General features: G+C 46.8%; 1 protein-coding gene across 1 annotated transcript in view; it reads right to left on the minus strand.

Annotated features, from left to right (window-relative positions):
- LOC147666670 (complement C3-like) overlaps positions 1–21,210 on the minus strand; it is a 285,541-nt gene that overhangs the window by 151,012 nt on the left and 113,319 nt on the right. The window contains exons 11-13 of the mRNA XM_086948981.1: positions 19,411–19,506; positions 17,972–18,122; positions 17,456–17,619 (exon numbers count right to left, since the gene is read on the minus strand). Of these exons, the coding sequence (XP_086805107.1) occupies positions 17,456–17,619; positions 17,972–18,122; positions 19,411–19,506 (411 nt within the window). The remainder of the gene's footprint in view (positions 1–17,455; positions 17,620–17,971; positions 18,123–19,410; positions 19,507–21,210) is intronic.

Below are 21,210 nucleotides of genomic sequence, written 5' to 3' on the forward strand. Positions count from 1 at the left end.
GGATTTGAACTTGTATTTGTACTAGACCTACAGTGATTGGTGTACATCACTAGTGAGTGCAGACCACTACACCACCAAATACTACTGTTTTTTTGGTTGGTTCTATTTTTGAGTAACTCTTCAAAGCATCATGTCTGTGAATAGGAAGGCACTCAGTGAGGGGGCAGAAGTAGAATTGGAGTTTGTCATTGAGGACTTGTATTCCTACAGAGCAAAAGATCTTAGGAAATTCTGCCAAGAGTTTGGGTGCCCCGCAAAGAGTACCCTCAGGAAAGAGGAGCTGCAGAGAATCTTGAAGGCCCATTGGGAGGCACAAGAGGGAAATGATGCAAATACAGGGAATGGTTTTCAAATCACAGATCTGCCTGTAAGCAGAGTAGGCTCAAGGCCTGGCAGCAACCATTCCAGTAGGGGTTTTACTCAAGAAGAGTTAGAGGAGAACCAAAGAGTGAGAGAATATGACTTGGAAGTCCTGAAGTTAAAAATGAAGCAATTGGAAATTGAAAAGGAGAGAGAAAAGGTGGTGAAAGAGAGCAAAAGTGCCCGTGCCTTGGAAGAAAAGAAATTGCTTCTGGCTCATGAGTTGAGCATGAGAGAACTGGATCTTAAAGCCAAGGAGGTGGATGCCAGTTCAAATGGTGGCAGCGCACAGCCAGTGCACGGGGGTAAAGTATATATCCCAAGGATCTGGTACAGAATTACAATAGGAGTGAGGATATTTATGCCTGGTTTACTTCTTATGAGATTACATTGAGAATGATTGGTGTGCCTGAACAGTATTGGGGTTTATATAAAAAAACAGCGGTTCCTGTGGTATGATACTACAATATAAAATTCAGTATGTAACTTAATCACAATTTATAAAAAGACGAGGGCTATCGGGGATGTCAAAAAAGGTAGCACCAACAATTTGAGAGACTTCTCAATACTGTTTATATACTTCAAAACATAACTGAAGAATTACACAAATATATTCAGCTTGTCACACATTCATGTGAACACAAAAATGAAAAAGTGCACAGTGTCCCTAGGCACTAATTGTTGGTTCAATTCCTTATTGACGCCATAAGGAATTGAACCAACAATTAGTGCCTAGGATATTGTATAGACACTATAAATAATTTATTATTATTATTTTGGTCATTTTCCTTCCAAATTGTTATTCTATGAGAAACCACTGTGCTTACACTTAATGTATGTTGTTTGTATATTCATTTTCATATGTACATTTGGGACACTGTGCACTTTTATATTTTTGTGTTCACATGAATGTGTGACAAGCTGAATATATTTGTGTAATTCTGCAGTTATGTTTTGAAGTATATAAACAGTATTGAGAAGTCTCTCAAATTGTTGGTGCTACCTTTTTTGACATCCCCGATAGCCCTCGTGTTTTTATAAATTGTGATTAAGTTACATACTGAATGTTAAATTGTAGTATCATACCACAGGAACCGCTGTTTTTTTATATAAATTAATGCCCTGGTTCCTATGTGAGTAGGGTTCCCCTTGTTCTTCTTTGAACAGTATTGGGGGGCGGGCCTGTGGAAACATTTTGAGGCTTCCGGGAGGAGTGCTCTAGAGCCCTTAGAATTTGATATTTATGGGCATTTGTAAAGCGCAGGCGTTTGCTCCCAGGGGAGCATCATGGCGCTGGGCGAGCTGCAGAGGAATAACTGAAAAAGTGGAATGGATGGAAGAGAGAACTAAATGGCAGCCAGGACAGAGGAGTCTGGTAGTTTGTAGACCCATGTCTTGAGGAGTTTTCTGAAATTGTTCTCATTGTCTATGGCTCTAAGGTCGGCGGGTAGGGTGTTCCAGGCTTTAGCTGCCAGAACATTGAAGGATTTTCCTCCTCTGGTCTTATATTTAAATCTGGGAATTTGAACGAGGTTAGTCCCAGAGGATCTCAAGCAACGCGAGGGGTTATAGCGCTTGAAACGGTTTACAAAGTAACGAGGTCCTGTATTTTGCATGGTTTTATGGACTGTGAGAAGCAGTTTGAAAAGGATTCTTTTGTGCAGTGGCATCCAGTGAAGTGAATTCAGGGCTACAGACGCAGATGACCTTCTGGGGAGTTGTAAAACCAGTCGAGCTGCAGCATGTTGTAAGCTCTGCAACTTTCTGAGGGTAGATTTTTTCACTCCGGCCATAAGGCCGTTGCAGTAGTCAAGTCGGGAAAGTAACAGGGCTACCGCGACTGACTTTCTGGCTGCAATTGGGAGGAAATCAAAAAATTTCCTCAGAGATTTTATTAATCCAAAGCATCGACCGGCAGTGATCTTAACATGGTCGTCAAAAGTAAGGGAAGAATCGAATTGTACGCCCAGGTTTCTAGCTGATGTAACTGCACTAGGAGGGGCCTCGGATCCTGTGGGCCACCAATCTTTCGGGGAAAAAGAAGGATTCTTACCTATTGGGATGATCTCTGTCTTTGCGCTATTGCATCTAAGATGATTAGTATTTAGCCACTCAAAGACGTCAGAGAGGCAGTTTTTGAACCGGAGCTCTGCGTCAGTACGCTGTTTGTCAATGGTGACGACTAATTGAGTGTCGTCAGCGTAGGACGTGACCAAGATCCCATGTGATTCTATCACAGCTAAAACGGGTGCCATGTAGATATTGAAAAATAGAGGGCTCAATATGGACCCCTGGGGCACTCCAGATGTAATTGGCTTTTCGCAGGATAGGTGTGGTCCTAGTGCCACAGTCTGGGACCTATTTGATAGGAATGATGAAATCCAGGCCAGGGCTGAGTCAGTCACGCCAATCTCTCGCATTCGATTGATTAGGATAACATGCGAGATAGTGTCGAATGCTGCTGTGAGGTCCAGCAGGATGAGGACAGCTTGCTTGCCCTCATCCTGTAGGAATTTGATAGAATCAGCAAGTTCGATCAAAGCTGTTTCGGTGGAGTGACCGGACCGGAAGCCCGATTGCTGGAGGTGCAAGATGTTATGGGCTTCTGTAAAGGTTTTAAGCTCCTCGTGCACTAAGTGCTCCGTGACTTTGCCCAGAATAGGAAGTAAGGAGATGGGACGCATGTTAGTCAAATCTGTAGATGGTTTGTTCTGTTTTTTCAACAGGGGTTTGACAGTAGCCTTCTTCCACTCGGCAGGTACAATTCCGGATTCAAGGGATTCATTAATGATTCCATTAATGTAAGGGTTGACTGTGTCAATCAGATGGTGAAGAATGATTGGGGGACAGGAATCCGTGGGTGCTCCTGATTTACAGGCCCGGATTGCCTTGCTTGTCTGTTGCAAGGATACTGGTTTAAAACTGGAGAGAGGAGGGTAGTTAACTGTTACTTCTACGATGGTTGTCGAGGGTGGGGGAAAGTCTTTCTGAATGTTGACAATTTTGTCAACGAAGTAGTCAGCAATTTGGTTGCAAAGACTCTCTGAGGGAGGTACATCGGTGATGAGAGCTTTCGGATGAGTGAAGGACTTAACTATGGTGAAGATGGTTTTTTGATTTTGGCGCGCTTCCATTATAAGATTGGTAAAATATTCTTTTTTAGCTGCTTTAATGTCAGAGAGATATACTTTCCTCTGTTGGACATAGCGTGTTTTAGAGGTCGTGTCATATGCTTGTCTCCAGTGTCTCCATTAGCAGGTGCCATGACCTACCCCAATATGAAGGAGGCCCTATGTCTCCGGTATGGACTTACTCCAAAGCAGTACAGACTGCAATTTAGAAACTCTAAGAAGAAAGAGTCTGAGACTTGGATGGAGTGTGTGAATTTGTACTCGTGTGCACTGAAAGGTTGGATGAAGGGCAGCAAAGTAACTGATTACAAGGGCTTGTTGCATTTAATTAGTTGGGAGCACTTGAGTAGTCTTTGTGTTCCAGAGCTACGCCAGCATCTTTTAGACAGCAAGCTGACAGACCCCATTGAGCTTGCTAAGGAGGCGAACCGCTGGACCAGTACCAGGGCCCACAGAGGAATTCCCCAGCAGAAGAGTGGGGGGGACAAGGGTGACCAAAAGGAGTTCTCTCAAGGGCCCCAAAATAGTTCCCATGGACAGGAATCCCAACCTCCCAAACCTAGACAGACATGGCCCCCTAGTGGCTGGCATGACAACCGAAACCCCAGGGACAACAGAGGTCCCCCTACCTGCTTTCACTGCAATAACGTGGGACATGTTATCAACCGGTGCACCAAGAGACCCCCAGCACCCACTGGTGTTCCAGCCCCAGGGTTAGCAAGTGTAGCTTTTGGGGGGATTTGATTTCTAGTGGGGAGGAGGGGTCAGCAGTTATGTCCCTTGTCTCTTTAGGAGACCAAGAGATGGTCCAGGAGACCTTACTGCCCCTGAACACTAAGAAATATGGGCAGAAGGTGACCGTCAATGGGAGGGAGATAGAGGCTCTGAGAGACACAGGAGCCAGAGTGACATCAGTGAGGTGTCAGTGGGTGTCTGAAGAGCAGTGTATCCCCAATGTACTCCGCTCCCAGACAGTTCAGTGCGCCTCTGCAAAGTGGCACGTGTTCCCTTTGAGTGGAGTGGAGTCTCTGGTCTTTTGTAAGCTGTTGTCAGTGATGCCTTGCCTGTAGTCTGTCTGCTAGGTAATGACCTGGAGAGTTCTCCGTGGAAGGATGCAGAACTCATTTGGAGATGTTGGGGTTGCCTGCGTGGATCTGTGTGACCACGCGTGCTATGGCAGCCAGTAGGGGTGATTCAGCAGAACTGGAGCCTGAAACAGTGGCTCAGAGATCTGCCAGAAGAGGAAAGGGCAGAGGGCGCGGGAAACGAGCCCCAGCCATTCCCATGGTCCAGGAGGGAGCAGAACCTGAGGGGGATGCCCTGGAACCTACAGGGGAACAGGTGGCCGAACTGGGCGACCTACCTGAGCTGACCAATTGGCTGCAAGAAGGTGGGCGCTCCAAGGAGGAATTCTGTAAGGAGAAGAAAGAGTGCCCTTCTCTCGTTAGTATTCGGCAACAGGCTGCAGACCAGGAAGCAGGTGGAGCGGCCAGAGATCATTTCATCTACTGGGAAGATGACTTGTTAGATAGCGAACCCAAGTTTGCTGAGCCCGGTACAGCCGATGTGATGGTGGTACCCGCGCGCTTCAGGGACTTCCTAATGGGTCTGGCTCATGACGTGCCTCTCGCAGGACATCTGGGGCAAGACAAGACCCTAAACAGGCTTGTCACCCACTTCCACTGGCCCCAGATGAGGAAGCACATTGGTTCTTTTGTAGGTCATGCCAAACATGTCAGGCCAGTGGCAAGACTGGAGTGAAGTGCAAGGTACCCCTCCAACCCTTTTCTCTGGTGAGCACCCCTTTCGAGCGGGTGGGCATCGAGATCATGGGGCCCCTGGACCCCAAGACAGCCTTAGGCAACAGGTTCATCCTGGTCTTGGTGTACCATGCCATCCGGTACCCGGAAGCAGTCCCTCTCAGGACAATCACAGCACCCGTGGTGGGCCGTGCATTGATACGGATATTTTCCCGTGTGGGATTCCCCAGAGAGGTGGTCTCTGACCGGGGTACCAACTTCATCTCTAGGTACATGAAGTCTCTGTGGGAGGAGTGTGGGGTAACTTATAAGTTCACCACTCCTTACCACCCTCAAGGAAATGGGTTGGTTGAAAGGTTCAACCGCACCCTGAAAGGTATGTTTATGGGCCTAGCGGAGTCCATGAGACGGAAGTGGTACGTCTTGTTACCATGCCTGTTGTTTGCCTACAGGGAGGTGCGTCAGAAGTCCTTAGGGTTCAGTCCCTTTGAACTCCTGTATGGCCATCGTGTTAGAGAACCTCTCACACTGGTGAAGGAGGGGTGGGAGAATTCCTGTGGGAAAAACCCCCAGGATGTGTTCAGCTATGTGCTGGCCATCCGCAACCAGACACAACGCTCCAGGAAGCTCGCTCAGGAGAACTTAGAAGCTAGCCAGGAAGAAATGAAAAGATGGTACAACCAAAATACCACTCTGGTCGAATTTCAACCTGGGCAGAAAGTGTGGGTGATGGCGCCAGTGGAGCCTTGTGCGCTCCAAGACAAGTGGACTGGGCCATATGAGGTGGTGCAGCGAAAGAGAGAAGTAACCTACCTGGTTAACTTGAAGACTCCCAGGCAACCCCTGAGAGTCTTGCATGGGATCCGCCTCAAACCACATTTTGAGAGGTCTGAATGAAAAATGCTCATGGCTATAGATGCTGGAGGGGAAGATGATAGTGATCTTCTCCCTGACCTCCTGGTAGCTAAGGAGCAAGACGGGTCAGTGGATGGTGTGGTCCTCTCGCCCACCCTGACCCCAGAACAGCAGAGGGACTGTCGTCAAATGCTGGGTCAGTTTGCCTCCCTGTTCTCCCTGACCCCAGGTATCACCAATTGGTGCATCCATGATGTGGACACTGGAGACAGTTTGCCTGTGAAACAGAAATTTTACAGGGTAGCTGACAAGGTCAGGGCCAGCATCAAGGAAGAGGTTTCCAAGATGTTGGCGCTAGGGTTGATTGAGCCCTCCAGCAGCCCCTGGGCTAGCCCAGTGGTCTTAGTGCCAAAAGCTGCTGCGCCGGGTGCCACTCCAGAACTCAGGTTTTGCGTGGACTACCGTGGGCTCAATGCGGTCACGAAGACTGACGCACACCCCATCCCCAATGCTGATGAGCTCGTGGATCGGTTGGGAGCTGCCCAGTACCTCAGTACATTTGATTTAACATCTGGGTACTGGCAGATTGCCTTAACTGATGGGGCCAAGGAGAGGTCAGCATTCTCAATGCCAGAGGGGCACTTCCAGTTCAGAGTCATGCCCTTTGGGTTGAAGAATGCCTCTGCCACCTTCCAGAGACTGGTTAACCAGGTACTGACCGGGTTGGAGGAATCCAGCGCCGCATACCTGGATGACATTGCTGTGTTCAGCTCCACGTGGGATGAACACTTGCAACACCTCTGTGAAGTGTTGAAGGCTCTGCAAATGGCAGGCCTCACTATCAAAGCCAACAAGTGCCAGATTGGGCAGGGATCTGTGGTGTAGCTTTCATTAGTAGGAGGCTACTCCCCAGGGAGCAGAGGTGGAGTGCAATTGAAAGGGAAGCTTTTGCTGTGGTCTGGGCTCTGAAGAAGCTGAGGCCCTACCTGTTTGGTACTCACTTCCGTGTTCAGACAGACCACCGGCCCCTCAGATGGTTAATGCAGATGAGGGGGGAGAACCCAAAACTGTTGAGGTGGTCCATCTCCCTACAGGGAACGGACTTTACGGTGGAACACCGCCCTGGTACAGAACTCGCCAACGCTGATGGTCTGTCCAGATTTTTACGCCTTAGTGATGAGAACTCCCAAGAGGATGAATGAATGAATAAAAACTTATATAGCGCAACTTAGCGTGGAGGCATCAAGGCGCCTATCAAAAGGAATCATAAGAGGCAGGACCCAAAAACTAAGGGAAAGCTTTGGCAAAAAGCCATGTCTTCAGGGCCTTTCTAAAAGCTTGCATCGATGGCAGGGACCTAATTTTCACAGGGCAAAGTATTCCACCATCTAGGAGCAAGGCTGGAAAAAGCCCTACCTCCCCACTTAGCTCTTCGGACTCAAGGGACTGATTGCAAGAGCTTATTAGAAGAACGGAGGTTTCTAGAAGGAGCATACGGAACCAGCAGATCTTTTATTCCTCCCGTCTCCTTACTGGTCAAAGCCCCATAAATCAGACAAAGGACCTTAAAGGAGATCCTAGCTTCAATTGGAAGCTAGTGCAGGGATTTCCTAGCGGCGGTGGCTGACGACCGCCTAGGCATGTCCAGCACAAACTTAGCCACGGCGTTCTGCACAGTTTGTATTAGCTGTAGGAGGCACTTTTTTATACCTGCATATAGGGCGTTGCAGTAATCAAGCCGAGAGGCTATTAGTGCGACCACAATTTGCTTGCAGGCTTGCAGGGACAGATAGTGCTTGATCTTCCGCAGGATATTGATAATGCCCCAACAAGTAGAGATTGTCCTATTCACTTGTTGACCCATCGCAAGGGCCGGGTCAATCATGACCCCCAGGTTTTGGGCCAGGAGCGTGGGTACCGGGCAGGTCCCCAGAGATGAGGGCCACCATTTTGCGGACCAGATGTCATCCTTCCCACCGAACACTAGGATCTCTGTCTTCTCGCCATTCAGCCTCAATGAATTGTCAATGATCCATTGGGCAACTGCCTCCATACAGTGTCTAAAATTGGAGGCAGAGGAGCTGACAGACTGGGCGAGAGACAACAAGATCTGGGTGTCATCGGCGTAGGAGACTACCTCCATCCCAAACGATCTAATAAGCCTAGCAAGTGGGGTCACATAGATGTTAAACAGGGTCGGACTTAATGCCGACCCCTGTGGGACCCCACACTGCACCGGCTTGGATGGTGATAGGAACTCCCCCAGCTTAACTCTCTGTTCCCTCTGGTCAAGGAAGGAGGCCAACAGACTGAGGGCTGGCCCCTCCACCCCTGTCTCCCTCAGCTGAGATATTAGCACCAAGGGAGACAGGGTATCGAAAGCAGCCGTAAGATCTAACAGGATAAGGAGGGTAGTCATGCCCTTATCTACTGTAGTGCAGATGTTATCAAGCACTATGGTAAGGGCCGATTCTGTACTATGGCCCCTCCGAAATCCGTGCTGCGAGTGATCCAACAGACCAGAGGTTTCCAGAAAAGATGCAAGAAGCTGGTTAAGGTGGGTTTCCTGCATCTTTGCAGGAGCTGGGATCAGCGAAATGGGGTGAAAGTTTTTAAGAACCTCCGGGTCTAGGGTAGGCTTTTTCAAAAGGGGTTTAACCACCGCTCTCTTCCACTGAGAGGGAAAAATGCCATCCCGCATTGCCCTGTTCATAATCTCCAGTAGAGGGGGCAAGAGAGTTTCCTTACACTGTTTAAGAAGTTTAAGAGGGCAAGGGTCAAGGGGGGACCCCGATCTAGTCTTAGTCAAAAGAACATCCAGTTCCTGTAGGGAAAGGGGGGGAAAACTAGACAGACATGCCAGAGTAGAAGGCCCAGCAGATACTAACGAGGGGATGGATTGAGAGGGGAGAAAGATATTGAAGCCCTTTGTGCCTCTAAGGCCGAGAAAATCTCGACAATTTTTGTATGGAAGTATGAGGCAATATCGTCACAGAGCTGCTGAGTGCAAGTGACAGGGTCCAGGGTTTGCAGGGTAGTCAAAGAGTCCACGATCTTAAACAACTCTTTCGGCGAGGTAAGCGCTGTGGTAAGATTCGAAAAATACTCCTGCTTTGCTCTCATGACCTCAGCCTTATATTCCCTTAAAAGAGATTTATGGTTTTCCCTATCCTGCGTAGCCCAACTGGCCTGCCAAAGTCGTTCCTGCTTCCTACAACCTTGTCTTAGAAGTCTTAGTGACTCCGAGTACCAGGGGGCCGACGGCCTTTCTCTGGCAGAGTAGTGTAGGGAAGCTGGAGCAAGTTCATCCATAGCTACTGTGATGGAGCTTTCTAACTTAGACACAGCTGAGCACACATCCTCATCCATAGAGATAGCCGTGGTGGGAATTAGGGGAGCAAGTGAGTCATTGGTTATATTCTTAAGATTGCGCCTAAATTCCATTTTACTAGGGCCCTTCGGAATGTTGTTTGCAGGAGTAACATTCAGTTCCAAGGGGACTGCGAAGTGATCCGACCAGGTGTGCGGGATAGGGACATCGATAGTCAGCCGACTGTCATTCGAAAAAACCCCATCCAACGTATGGCCCGCCTGGTGGGTGGAACCCTTGACTAGCTGCTGCAGGCCACAAGCAGATAAAGTATCAAGGAGAGAGAGGGTTTCACTCGCCTCAAGATTTTCTAGATGAAAGTTCATATCTCCCAATACCGTTACATGCTCACAACCAAAATGTGGTTCTAAAATACTGAGCAGGTGCTGTCCAAAATCTGATCTGGGCCCAGGAGGTCGGTATATAAGAATACCCATGAATGGAGCAGCATATGCTGCATTAATAGAAAATTGGAGGGCCTGAAAGGCATCATGGGGGGCTGATAATGGGGTGATACGGCAGGAGTGAGAGTCCTTATAAAGAATGCCCAACCCTCCACCTGCACGTCCCACTCTGTCCTGCCTGACTAGAGTATAGCCCTCCGGCACTGCCTCAACCAAATCTGGTCCCGAAGAGTCTTTAGCCCATGTTTCCGTAATGAAGACCCAAGAGGGTCTTCTGTCCAAAATGAAATCCTTAAAGGCCACATTGTTCTTTATCAGGGATCTCGCATTGATCAGAAATCCATATTCCCTCCTTATGCTAAGCACAGGTTTACCACTAGTGCCTGCGTTAGTGGGTCCAGAAAGAGGCACCGCTCCCGTGCAGCATATCCTGAAACACCTACAATCGGGCGAGTTTAGGAGGGCCTCGGGGGAAGTCGAATAGTGGCACGGCAACAGAGATGGTTTAAGTTTCAACAGGCTATGATGTGAATACCTGATACGACCGTGTCCACCCCTAGTAGAGCCAGTCGCCCATTCGTCCAGGTCGTCCTTAGCGCGGACGGGCGCAGACGGGCTGGACTCTGGCGTGACTCCGGCTTTACTGCGGCACACACGCCGTGCGCACGTGCCGTGCGCTTGCATACTAAAGATTAAATAGGGCTCTAGCCAGTCAGCCTGACTGCTAGAGCGCTTACCACAATGGCGTCCGGCCGACGTCCCCTTCAGACCCCCAAGATGGCGAGGAGACTCCCAGGGAGCGCGCAGGATAGCCGCTGAAGCCGCGGTGTGGGGCACAATTATGGAGTAGCAATGCAGAAAGTTAAAAACAAGGGAGAACGATGTAAATTATTTTTAAAATAAAAGTAGACAAAACGGGGATTTTAAAAATACACAACAGCGCACAGATGCCAAAGCGTTACGCGCAGTAGTAGGTTGCCTTATCAAGCTGGGGTGGGCAGTCCTCCCCACTTTCAGATGGAGTCGACATGTGCTAGACCTGGCATCTTTAGCGTGGTTTCCCCTGTCTTTTTGGCCTCTACCTCCTGTATTTTTGATGCTGTGCTGGATTTCGTTTTTGCTGGTTTAGATGCTTTGGACACTCTGCCACTGCTGATCAGTGCCAGAATGTAAGTGCTCCCTGTGTAAATTATTGTTGTGATTGGATATACATGATTGGCATATTTGTATCACCTAGAAGTCCCTAGTAAAGTGCACTTGGTGTGCCAGGGCTGGTGATGACAAATGCTACTAGTGGGCCTGCAGCACTGATTGTGCCACCCAAATGAGTAGCCCTAAAATGGTGTCTCAGGCCTGCCACCGCACTGCCTGTGTGCAGTCTGTGAACTGCCATTTCCTCCGGGTCAGTACTGATCGGGCCTAACCCTTCCCTTTCTATGCACATTGGACACCCCTATGGAAGGTCCAATGTACCCCCTTGGGCAGGGTGCAGTGTATGTGAAAGGTAGAGCATGTACTTTTGCAGGTGACATGCTCTGGTAGTGAATTACAGCCATTTTCGTTTTTCACTGCTGCAAGGCTATCTTGCTCCATAGGCTATCATGGGGGATGCTGGCTACAGTGGCTACCAGCATATCTTCCCATAGGAACAAGATAGGACATAAAAGTCTGGTATCCCTGAACTCAGAATTTAATAACACATCTTTTTGGAAAGATTGTTTTTAAATCCTGTGTTTAAGAACAGCACTTTTAGAAAGTTGCTGTCCTCTTGTCTGACCTTTCTGTGTGCATTGGCCTGTTTGTGAATTGACTGTCTGGTTTGAGAGTGACAAGGGCTGGAGATTCCCCAGGAGGCTGGCTGAGTCAGCCCTAGGCTGAATGACTTCATTTGCAACTTGAGTGGTGGGAGGAGATTGCACCTGGGCCTGAATAGGGCTGTGCCTGCCTTCCACAATGCTGGCTCATCCTCCTGCTGGGCGGCTGATGACCCTGCCCCCTACTCTGAAAGGAAAGGAGAAGCCAGGAAAACAAAGTGCTCAAGGAACACCCAGAACTGGTTAAGACCGGGTTCAGAGCCCTCCCAGGAACAAAAGGACTTCACCCCAGCTTCCCCGAGCTCTGCTGAGAGAGGTCTGTCCTTCCTGGAGTGCTTGGCCCATTTGTGGTGCCTCTGGAAGTTGTACCTGTGTTGGGAAGCTGGAAATCACGCTTTTAAAGACTTTGCTACAGAAAAGTTATTGCATCGCTCGCTGCGGAGCGCATCCCGGTGCAGTGCGAGGAAATTCTAGCCGCTACGGGGTCGAGATCGTCGCAGAACCTGGTGCTGCTGCCTAAGATGTCGCACACTTCGCTTGCGGGAAGATCACCATCGCTGCGAGCATCGTCGCAGAGGCTGTCATCGCTGAGTGAGATCGCCGCACTGCTTGCTTGCGGACCGCATCACGTCGCTGCGAACATCGTCGCAGAGCTATCGCATCAAGGAGCTGCGAGAGAGAGATCGCCACTGGATCGTGCATCCTCGCCCCGGAGATCGTCGCAGCCCCTACGAGATCGTTGCGTAGTGCCTTTGCGAGAACAAACTTCCTGCAGAACCTGCGCACGGGAATCCATACAAGTGGCCTTCCTCCCCATACAGACCGTATTCGTCGTAACACGCCCGCTGCCGCAGCGGGGCTGTCGCAAACGCCTCCCCAAGGTCTCAGTAGCAATGCATCGCTTGTTTTCCACTGCACCAGCTTCTGCTTTTGGAACTTTGTCGCATCTAAAGGTACTGTTGGCTAAACGTGACACAACTGTGAACTTTTCACGCAACTGTGGATTATTTTTATCGCAACCTTAAGAACTCTTTTGCAACCATATTGTTGAACTGTGTATGTTGGATCTTTTGTCGTTTTGGTCTTGTGCAGTTTATATTAAATACCTTTATTTTTCTAAACTGTTGTGGAGTCAGTTTGTGGGGTTTTCACTGTGTTGCTGTGAGTGTTCGTACAAATACTTTACACATTGCTTTTTGATTAGCCTTGACTGCTCGTGCCAAGCTACCTAGAGGGTGAGCAGGGGTTATCTCAGAGGGTTTCCTCCTTACCCTGACAGTGGTACCTACCTCTGCCAACTAGAGACCCCCAGTTCTAACAGTCTCCAACATTCAAATATTAGTCGGCATCCAAAGAGCTACTAAATAGTTAGATACGCAATTGAACATCAGTCCAGGGGCGAACCTATTGAATAATTCAGGTGAAGGCAGCCTTCAAAATCCAGCCTGTGTTTCTGGTTTTAAGTGGGCTCATAATGAGTGAGATACTAACCACATCCGGTAAATATAAATACCTCCGGCATCGTATTTACTGGGTCCTGTAGTTACTGCATTACTCAGAATTCCAATCCCTACATAAACAGGAGTTTGTAAAGGGATCAAAATTATCGACCAACTTTTAATCGAGGCTAAGTCTCAAGGTAGAGAACCACAATTTCCTTACACGTTTTTTGTTTTCTTAAATTACCTACTGTGTTTTTATGGTAACTAAACTTGTTTTTCTTATGTGTTTCCCAAGATCTGATTGTTTTATTTTCTTATTCCCAATTCCTGGGTGTAAACTCTCTTTTCACCGAGTACACAGTTCGGTTGTGGTTCTGCAACTTACAGGGACTCACTACACAGTGAGTCACCCTATTATAAGACAAGGAATAGGGAGGCAAGTGGCTGAGCACGTGACATTACAGCCTATCACTGGGTATTGTGGACCTTGTAGGATGCAGATTATTTTAGTTTGCTGGAGGTGGTTTTTAGTGCTTTTTGAACACTGTGCACATTGTGCTTAGGTTTTGGCATCCTGCTACCACATTGCTTCCCTAAAGTTTAAGCTAACAGTTTTTGCTGATTTTCTTTAGTGCATCTGTGATCAGCATTGCCATCTTATTGCTAATGATAACCGTAGTACCAAGCTGTGCAGCCTCTGGCGTGCAAAAGCCACACTTTCATGACTGGCAGTAATAAGTGAGAATTCTCCAATATCTTGCTCAGCACAAAAATGCCTACATTTTTGTATCCATGTTGGTCGAATGTGCTCTGCCTTGCAGGTTTTTTCAACACCTGCAAAATTCTCCTTGTTTCAGATTCAGACATGTAATTTCCGTTGGAGTCTCACCTGTAAAATCCTACACATTTCTTTATGGATGTATGTATGTGCTTTTGCATTGTACACTCAGTGTGTGCAGGGGGACCTCTTGTCACGAACTCAGTGATTCACAGACTTTGATTTTTCTGTTTAATAAACTTGCTTGAAGTACAAGCAGATGGGTGAATAGTTTCCTCAACAAAGCAATGCATAATTTGTTAGTCAGTGAGAAGTTATTTTTACTGAAGCATCAAATTACCGATCCCCACCACCCATCTCCCACTTAAATGATTCAGAGTTTTCAAGGAGATTAGCCCTCTGAGCTGCTGTGCTCACTGTTTTGCCCAGAAATCCTGGTAATAAAAACCCTCTGAGTAAGCACTAACCCTGGGCAAAGCACTACACTACGCTCGTGTAGTTTACGAAGTTTGCGCTACTTTCCACTACAGGAACTGCACGTAGCACAGTGCAAACATGCGTAGTGTAGTGCAGCGGTCATTTTTTGCTGGATCGCGGTCCTCAACGTGAAGTTGGCGACCACGAGCAAGCAAAATGACATCCCGGGGAGACTTTTTTCTCGTTGGCGATCACCAACATCAAGCTGCAGATCGGGAGCATGGAAAATAAACCTCCCGGCGAGATACTCAACGCGCGGAAGTCAGGTTTGTCATTACAAGTGGTCGCGTATGCTCGCAATTGCTCGCGATGAGAAACTACCAGTCCACGTTGAGAAAGCTGCTGCTCGAGTAGAAATCTACTCGAGCGGCAGAAAACGGCCGCTTGCACTGTGCAAGATGCAGTTTGCACTGATTGCACAGTGAGGACAAGCATCCGGCACTGTGCAATCAGTGGGAACAGCATTTTGCACAGTGCACTATGCAGTTCGCGTAGCTCACGTAGTGCGAAGTGTACTTCGCGTAGCTAAACGTAGCGCTACTTCGCAAACTACGCCCAGGCTTAGTAAGCACCACGACTACAATTACCTTAATTTATTATGGCAGAGTTTGGAGCTCCCTCAATGACCAAGAAAGCCTAAGTCACAATATGGCCAGTAAAGGAGGAGGAGCACTGTGAACAGAAAGTTTCAGTTATCATTTTCCCATGAACTGCTGGTTACTTATTTAAGGCCCTGATTATGAGTGGGCCTGTAAATTCCAACCCGTCTGTAAACCCCTGTTTATGCACTGGTCAAAATTACGAGTTAGGCTGTATTTATTTAATGCATCAAATAATTATTGGATGTTTTAAATACCTCAGCTGTTGTTAAACCTGTCAAAAGTTAACAGGGGAAATTGTATGGTAGTTACCGTACCAAACCACATTTTATTCCCCACAAATGTTTGATAGGAAGTATTTATCACACACTATAAATTACATACCCAGCGGGATTGTTATTTGTCATTTTTCCTTAGCTTGTCATTAGAATTTAATAACAGGGTGACACAGAGATGGGAGAAACGTGCTGCATGAAGACTTACTATTGTTGCTGTATATTCTTGGAGTTTAGGAGTGCTTGCACAAGATATCGAGTGAGACACAAATTATGCATTTTTACAACCATGGCATGCACTGCACAATTAAGGAAACTGTCACCTTATCCATGATGAACCACATACTTGCCCAGTTCATGATAAAACATTGCTTCTCGCTTATTTAGGTATAAGGCTAACAAAAAAAAGGCACTAGTCACATATTGACGGAATGACGTTGGACAATTATGTTTGTCTGAGTTAACTTTGGGCTTTCACTTTTCTTATAGAAGACGAAAATCCACATCTACTCACAGCTGGAAAGCATAATTTAAAAACCAAAGACAAGGCTGACAACCCTGTTAAATTAATATTGAAATGCGAGTAGAGGAGACAGGACGATAGCAATTAACAATCTGTTAACACTTTAGGGCTGATTGACGAACGGATAAAAAATTACCATATGTGAGGAGAAACAAAATAACGTGGTTGGTATTATGTTCAAAGCTACAATAAGATGATGCATGAGTGATAGTTGAACCAGGCCCAGAGGCAGAGGTTCTGTGATACATTGCCAATGAAAAAGTGGCCATTGTTTGGGTCATGCAGGTGACTTTATGGGGCAGATTTATGTTGCCTGACGCATCTCTGCAAATCAGCAGGGATGCGTCAGGAAACATACGGCACGCATGTTTATCCTTGCGCCACCCATGATGCGCCGCATTTACAATGCGGCGCACCATGGCGCAGGAATAAACAGATGCGTGTCGCATCTAGGGCGTGAAGTTGGCGCAGTGCTGAAGTTGTGTTGCGTGCGGCACGCAACTCCAGCACTTTTCCAACTTGCCCTATCTCTAACGTGGTGTGTCAAACCTTACGCCTGCTTCAAGAAGGCCTAGGGTTTGACGCATCAGCGTTGGTAAAGTGACTCAGTGAAATCTTGTAGATTTCACTGAGTCACTTTTCAGGGGCGTTTCTGCGACGGAACCCCCCCCTGCGTGGAAACACACACATAAAACCTGACGCAGGTTTCATGTGGCACAGGGCCTTACACTGTGACGCATCTCCATAGATGCGTCACGATGTGTGTCGCAATGTGGCGCAGGGTTTATGCCGCCGCTGCGTCACAGAAGTGACGCAATGGCGGCGCAAAAGTGCCGCAAGTCCGACATAAATCTGCCCCTATGTCTTTGTGAGAGCGAAGAAGGGTAACAAGTCCTGGGGTTGGTGGGATCCCTGTTTCCAGCATGGAACTTGCTTCTTCTTCCTGGTGAGTAGTGTGCTCAGACTCAGTGCAGTGGCCCAATGGAGATCACATCCACTGTGGTCCTGTCGGTAAGGTTGATCCACTGTGGTCCTGTCGGTAAGGTTGCACATGCCATAGGAGTTGTGTCGATGCACATTGGCCAACAGCCTGGAATTTTTGCTTTGGGTGGAAAAAGCATCACACCAATCCTTGATCTTTTATGGAAATCAAGAAGCGCTTATTTTCAAGGATCTGGAATATAATCTGACTCTAGTTCAGATCTGTTGCCTCTCCTGCATGTCAGAAAGTAGCTGAAAATGCATATTTGTCAGAGAAATCGAATTCACCATCATTAAGGATCCTCCTGGCCCCTCTTGTCTCTTTGACATATGCAAATATCCTTACTCCCTCCCTTCGATCTACAAGATCTTAAATTGTTCTTCCTCGACACTGAACAGCCTTCTTATACTTCCTTCATAGGATCCTGTCATATACTTTTATACAAAGATTCACAACTGAGAAAAATTAATTTAAGATTGGGCATATAACTTTATATTGTTTTGGATACATCATGGGCTTGTGGGTCATAAGGTTTCAAGAGAGTTTAAGATTGTCCTTCTAGGACTATTGTTCTGGAAATAGTCCAGTATAATCATCTTACTGTGATACACACAAGGAGAACTCATTTAGATTTAAATTTTGCATGATCTGTAAAAGGTTTACGCCCTCGTCACTGCATGAATACCTGGGTGGAGCCGTAGCCACCTCCGTAGTATCGCTGCTCTGTCAGCCACTGGACAACTGGGGCGGCATTGTCAAATTTCCTCCGTTGAAGGAGGGCCAGGAGACCGTAGGATGTGGCTTCAATTGTGTAGAGTTTGGACGTGGGGTCATGCCAGTGGGTGCCACCTAAACAAGAAAAACAATTTAGAAATCACTTCAGCAATTATAGGGAGCCACCATGGAACATTGCCATGTTCCTTTGCGAAGAATAGGTTCAGTGTGTTGACAAGAAATGATAAAGAGACACCGTATTGCAACTTTCCTTCAATATAATGCACTTGTAGTACGGCGGATGGGACATCCGGCACATTTGTGACAGATTACTCTGTCCCGTAAACCCTAAATAAGATACTTAATCTTGAGCATATGTACATAATCAGCCATTATTACAATATTATTTTAGCGCGTAGTACCCTTTCTCTTTGGAAGCAATAGGCTCTTGCATTTTGACCCTAGCTAGAGGTGAAGGCCAACATACCTGTAGACAGCTCCATCAGTTTGCTATCACCTTTACTCTTTCCCACAAGAGCCAAGGCATAGGATGAAATTGTGACAGAATACACTTTCTTCAAACCGTTGATTCTGTTTTCCAAGAAGGTGGCAGCCTTTTCAATGCTTGTGCCCAAAGTCTGAAAGTGTAAGAGAATAACCTAGAGTCAGTTCTTCCAAGCCACAGTCCTTCCCCAGTGAAAATTCACCCTCTGGTGACAGTGTGGGCATAGTAAGCCTGTTACACCTGCTTATCTTACGGCTCTACATCATGGGGCAATTTGAAGTGCTTACCGCTAAGTAGAACATTAGCTACTAGCAGTGCTTGAAACTAGGAAAAACCCTGAGCATTTGAGGAGATTAGCACTTGGTTCTGAATCATTCATTTCTGGGAGCCTGATTACTACACTTTTTAATTCCCTAAAGTCCGGTAACTCTTTGCAACAGAGAATATGGCGTGATGTTACTCACAAGAATAACTGCGAAACAATGCTCAAAACAAAACGGTTGTAAGTTTGCAATACAAACACAAGGAGATGATGGACGGAGCACTGAAACTTGTCAGACACTCACCCCCAGTCACAGATCTGTGTTGAATCCATCATAATATTTTAGCTCACTTTGCCACCTCAGTTCAGACCCAGCCATATGCAAATCAGTCTTGACCTTGTGCCTCATGAGAACAGTCCAGCCCGAACTGCCAAGCCAGGTCTTCACTGAACCGGAATCAAGTATCCTGGGACTGGTTTCCTTGTGTTTGGTAAATTTGCACTATTTCACCAAGAGGAGGCGCTATACCAAAAGCACTGTTTGACCCCAAAAAGTTTAGGATGAAAATAATTCTAGTTATGTGACTTGCTAACTACAAGATAAGTAGGCACACAGCAAAAGTGACAATGGTTTGAAAATTGAAGACTAATGTACGTGCCCTAAAATATGCTTTAACAATAATAGAAATTTATTTTCAGCGTAATGGCACAATTTTGGGAATTTTGTGAAAGAAATATGACTAGAATTTCCTTAATTACACTGTGTAATTTAAATTTCACTCTGGTACAACATAACTGCGTATTTATGAAAACATATATTTTAACACACTTATTTTAGCTTAAATACTAAGCCCTGATTCGGATTTTGTTGGAAGCCAGGTGATTTTTTTTTGCACCAGATCAATAAGGATACGCTGGGGAACGTTATTTATTGGGTGTGATAAATAGCACCTATTACAAGTTTCTGGGGAAAACCAGGGTGACTTTGGTGGTTACCACACCACAATATGCATGAAAGAGTAAGTACCATAATATTTTCTCCTGTTAAATACCGGTAGTTTTTACCTTCCAAAGTCTAATGAAAGGTGAGATATTAACAACCCTTTTAGTCAAATGAAATGGACATTGCCATCAGCCTGTGTCAATGACCAGAACTTACACTGATAGATGCAGTGCAGATGTCTTTAGCTTCAGCCAGTGCAATCAGGACAAAGGCTGTGAGCGATGCCTCCGGCTCCGAACCTTGGGACCCGCCCTGTGGATAAAAGTGCGACAATACCAGTTAAAGATAATATCTTTCTTGAGTAGACGCAGTTTTGACAAACAATAATTGAAACAAGTTCACTGCAAACAGGGATTGCTTCACATATGTGCTTTTCTTCAAATGACATGCCCATCATGTGTGGCTTACTAAGATCTTCATGAGGGGTGTTCCAATCCTTAAGCCATGGGTCAATAAATGACCCACACTGGCTATGCCACTGGCTGGTGAACCACACAGACTATGCTTGTGTGATTTATTCAGGATGATGCAAGTAGCATTAGCTGCCACTATGTCGCGACATATCATAGAGAAGCCTTAAAAATAAGTTCAACGCCATTGTTGTTATTTTGAACTAGGAGCTCATGTGTGGTTTGTGGCTATTTCCTCACAAAAGCTTCTCATAAGATAAAAAGCTATGTTGGAATACTCCTGGGCTTTAATGTGACTAGAGGGCATATTAGCAAGAACCTCGTTAAATTTATCGCTGTTTTAGCGGCAGGAAACTGCTGCTAAAACGGCGATAATGGGCTGGCTAATATGTGTTATAGAATTCCAATAGAAGCCCAGGTTAGATGTGCAGTACATCTAACCTGGGCTTCTATTGGAATTCTATAACGCATATTAGCAAGCCCATTATTGCAGTTTTAGCGGCCGTTTCCTGCCGCTAAAATGGCGATAATTTTAACGAGGTTCTTGCTAATATGCCCTAGGTTTCCTAGTCTGAAATCCACCAGGCTGAGGCTATTGTAAACGTTCTAACAGAACCAAAGCTGTGTGAATGGTATGGTCTTTGTATATCAAAGAGTTCTACACACACATGGGGCCGGGCCATATTATGGATACAGCACACTTTGTGAAGAGGCGCACCCGTGGCTGGGTATGACAAGTGCAATTGGGCCAACTTGACCTCTTACAGTCAATGAGCTGTTCAGACTGCAGGTGCGAACTCGCGCCCTTAATTCGAACAGTGCATTAGTGGAAGGCAGATCAGCTGTTGGAGCCACTAGCCTGCTCTTTGCACAGACAGAGACCGGCCTCAGTTTGAAAGAAAGGCAAGGATGTCCCTGCAAGGGGGTAGAGTCCATGATTGCACCTGTGTGTAGGGTGTGCCCTCTGTGCACCACTTTTATGTGGCACACAGGAGAGGTGTGGCGCAGGACCAGAGCGGCTGACTCCGGAGCGCATGGCTCACAGGTCGATCACCTGGTGGCAGCACAGCTCAGCATCATGTGACTCTAAGCAACATCTCACTTCATCTCCTCCCTCCCCCCCCGTGCCTAGATACCCTTAGGAGTGATAAGTTTGTGCTTTCCAAATGTGGAATTATTATTGTGGCACACAATCAGTGTGCCTCCTGATAGTTTCTTTGCCATGACATCAACATCTGTAACACAGCGCGGCACACTGGCAAAAGGTTTCATCAGTTGAATGGGGCCAAACCCACATGCAAATGAGGGAACAACCTCTCTTGATCACACAGGTGTACATTTTGTGCACGCACAAGCTATATTAATGAAGGGGTTGGAAAGCGTCTGCAGCACCTTTTGTAATGCCAAGGTGCCACAGGGGTGTAAACTGCAAAAACAACAGTTGATGGACAGAATGCAGAACAATGTCAGACATTCACCCCAGTACAGAGATCTGGGCCTAAATTCATCGTTTTTTTGCTCACCATGCCATTCCAGTTTGGACCCA

The sequence above is a fragment of the Lissotriton vulgaris genome, unplaced genomic scaffold (assembly GCF_964263255.1).
Source record: "Lissotriton vulgaris unplaced genomic scaffold, aLisVul1.2 SCAFFOLD_822, whole genome shotgun sequence".
Taxonomy (NCBI): Eukaryota; Metazoa; Chordata; class Amphibia; order Caudata; family Salamandridae; genus Lissotriton; species Lissotriton vulgaris.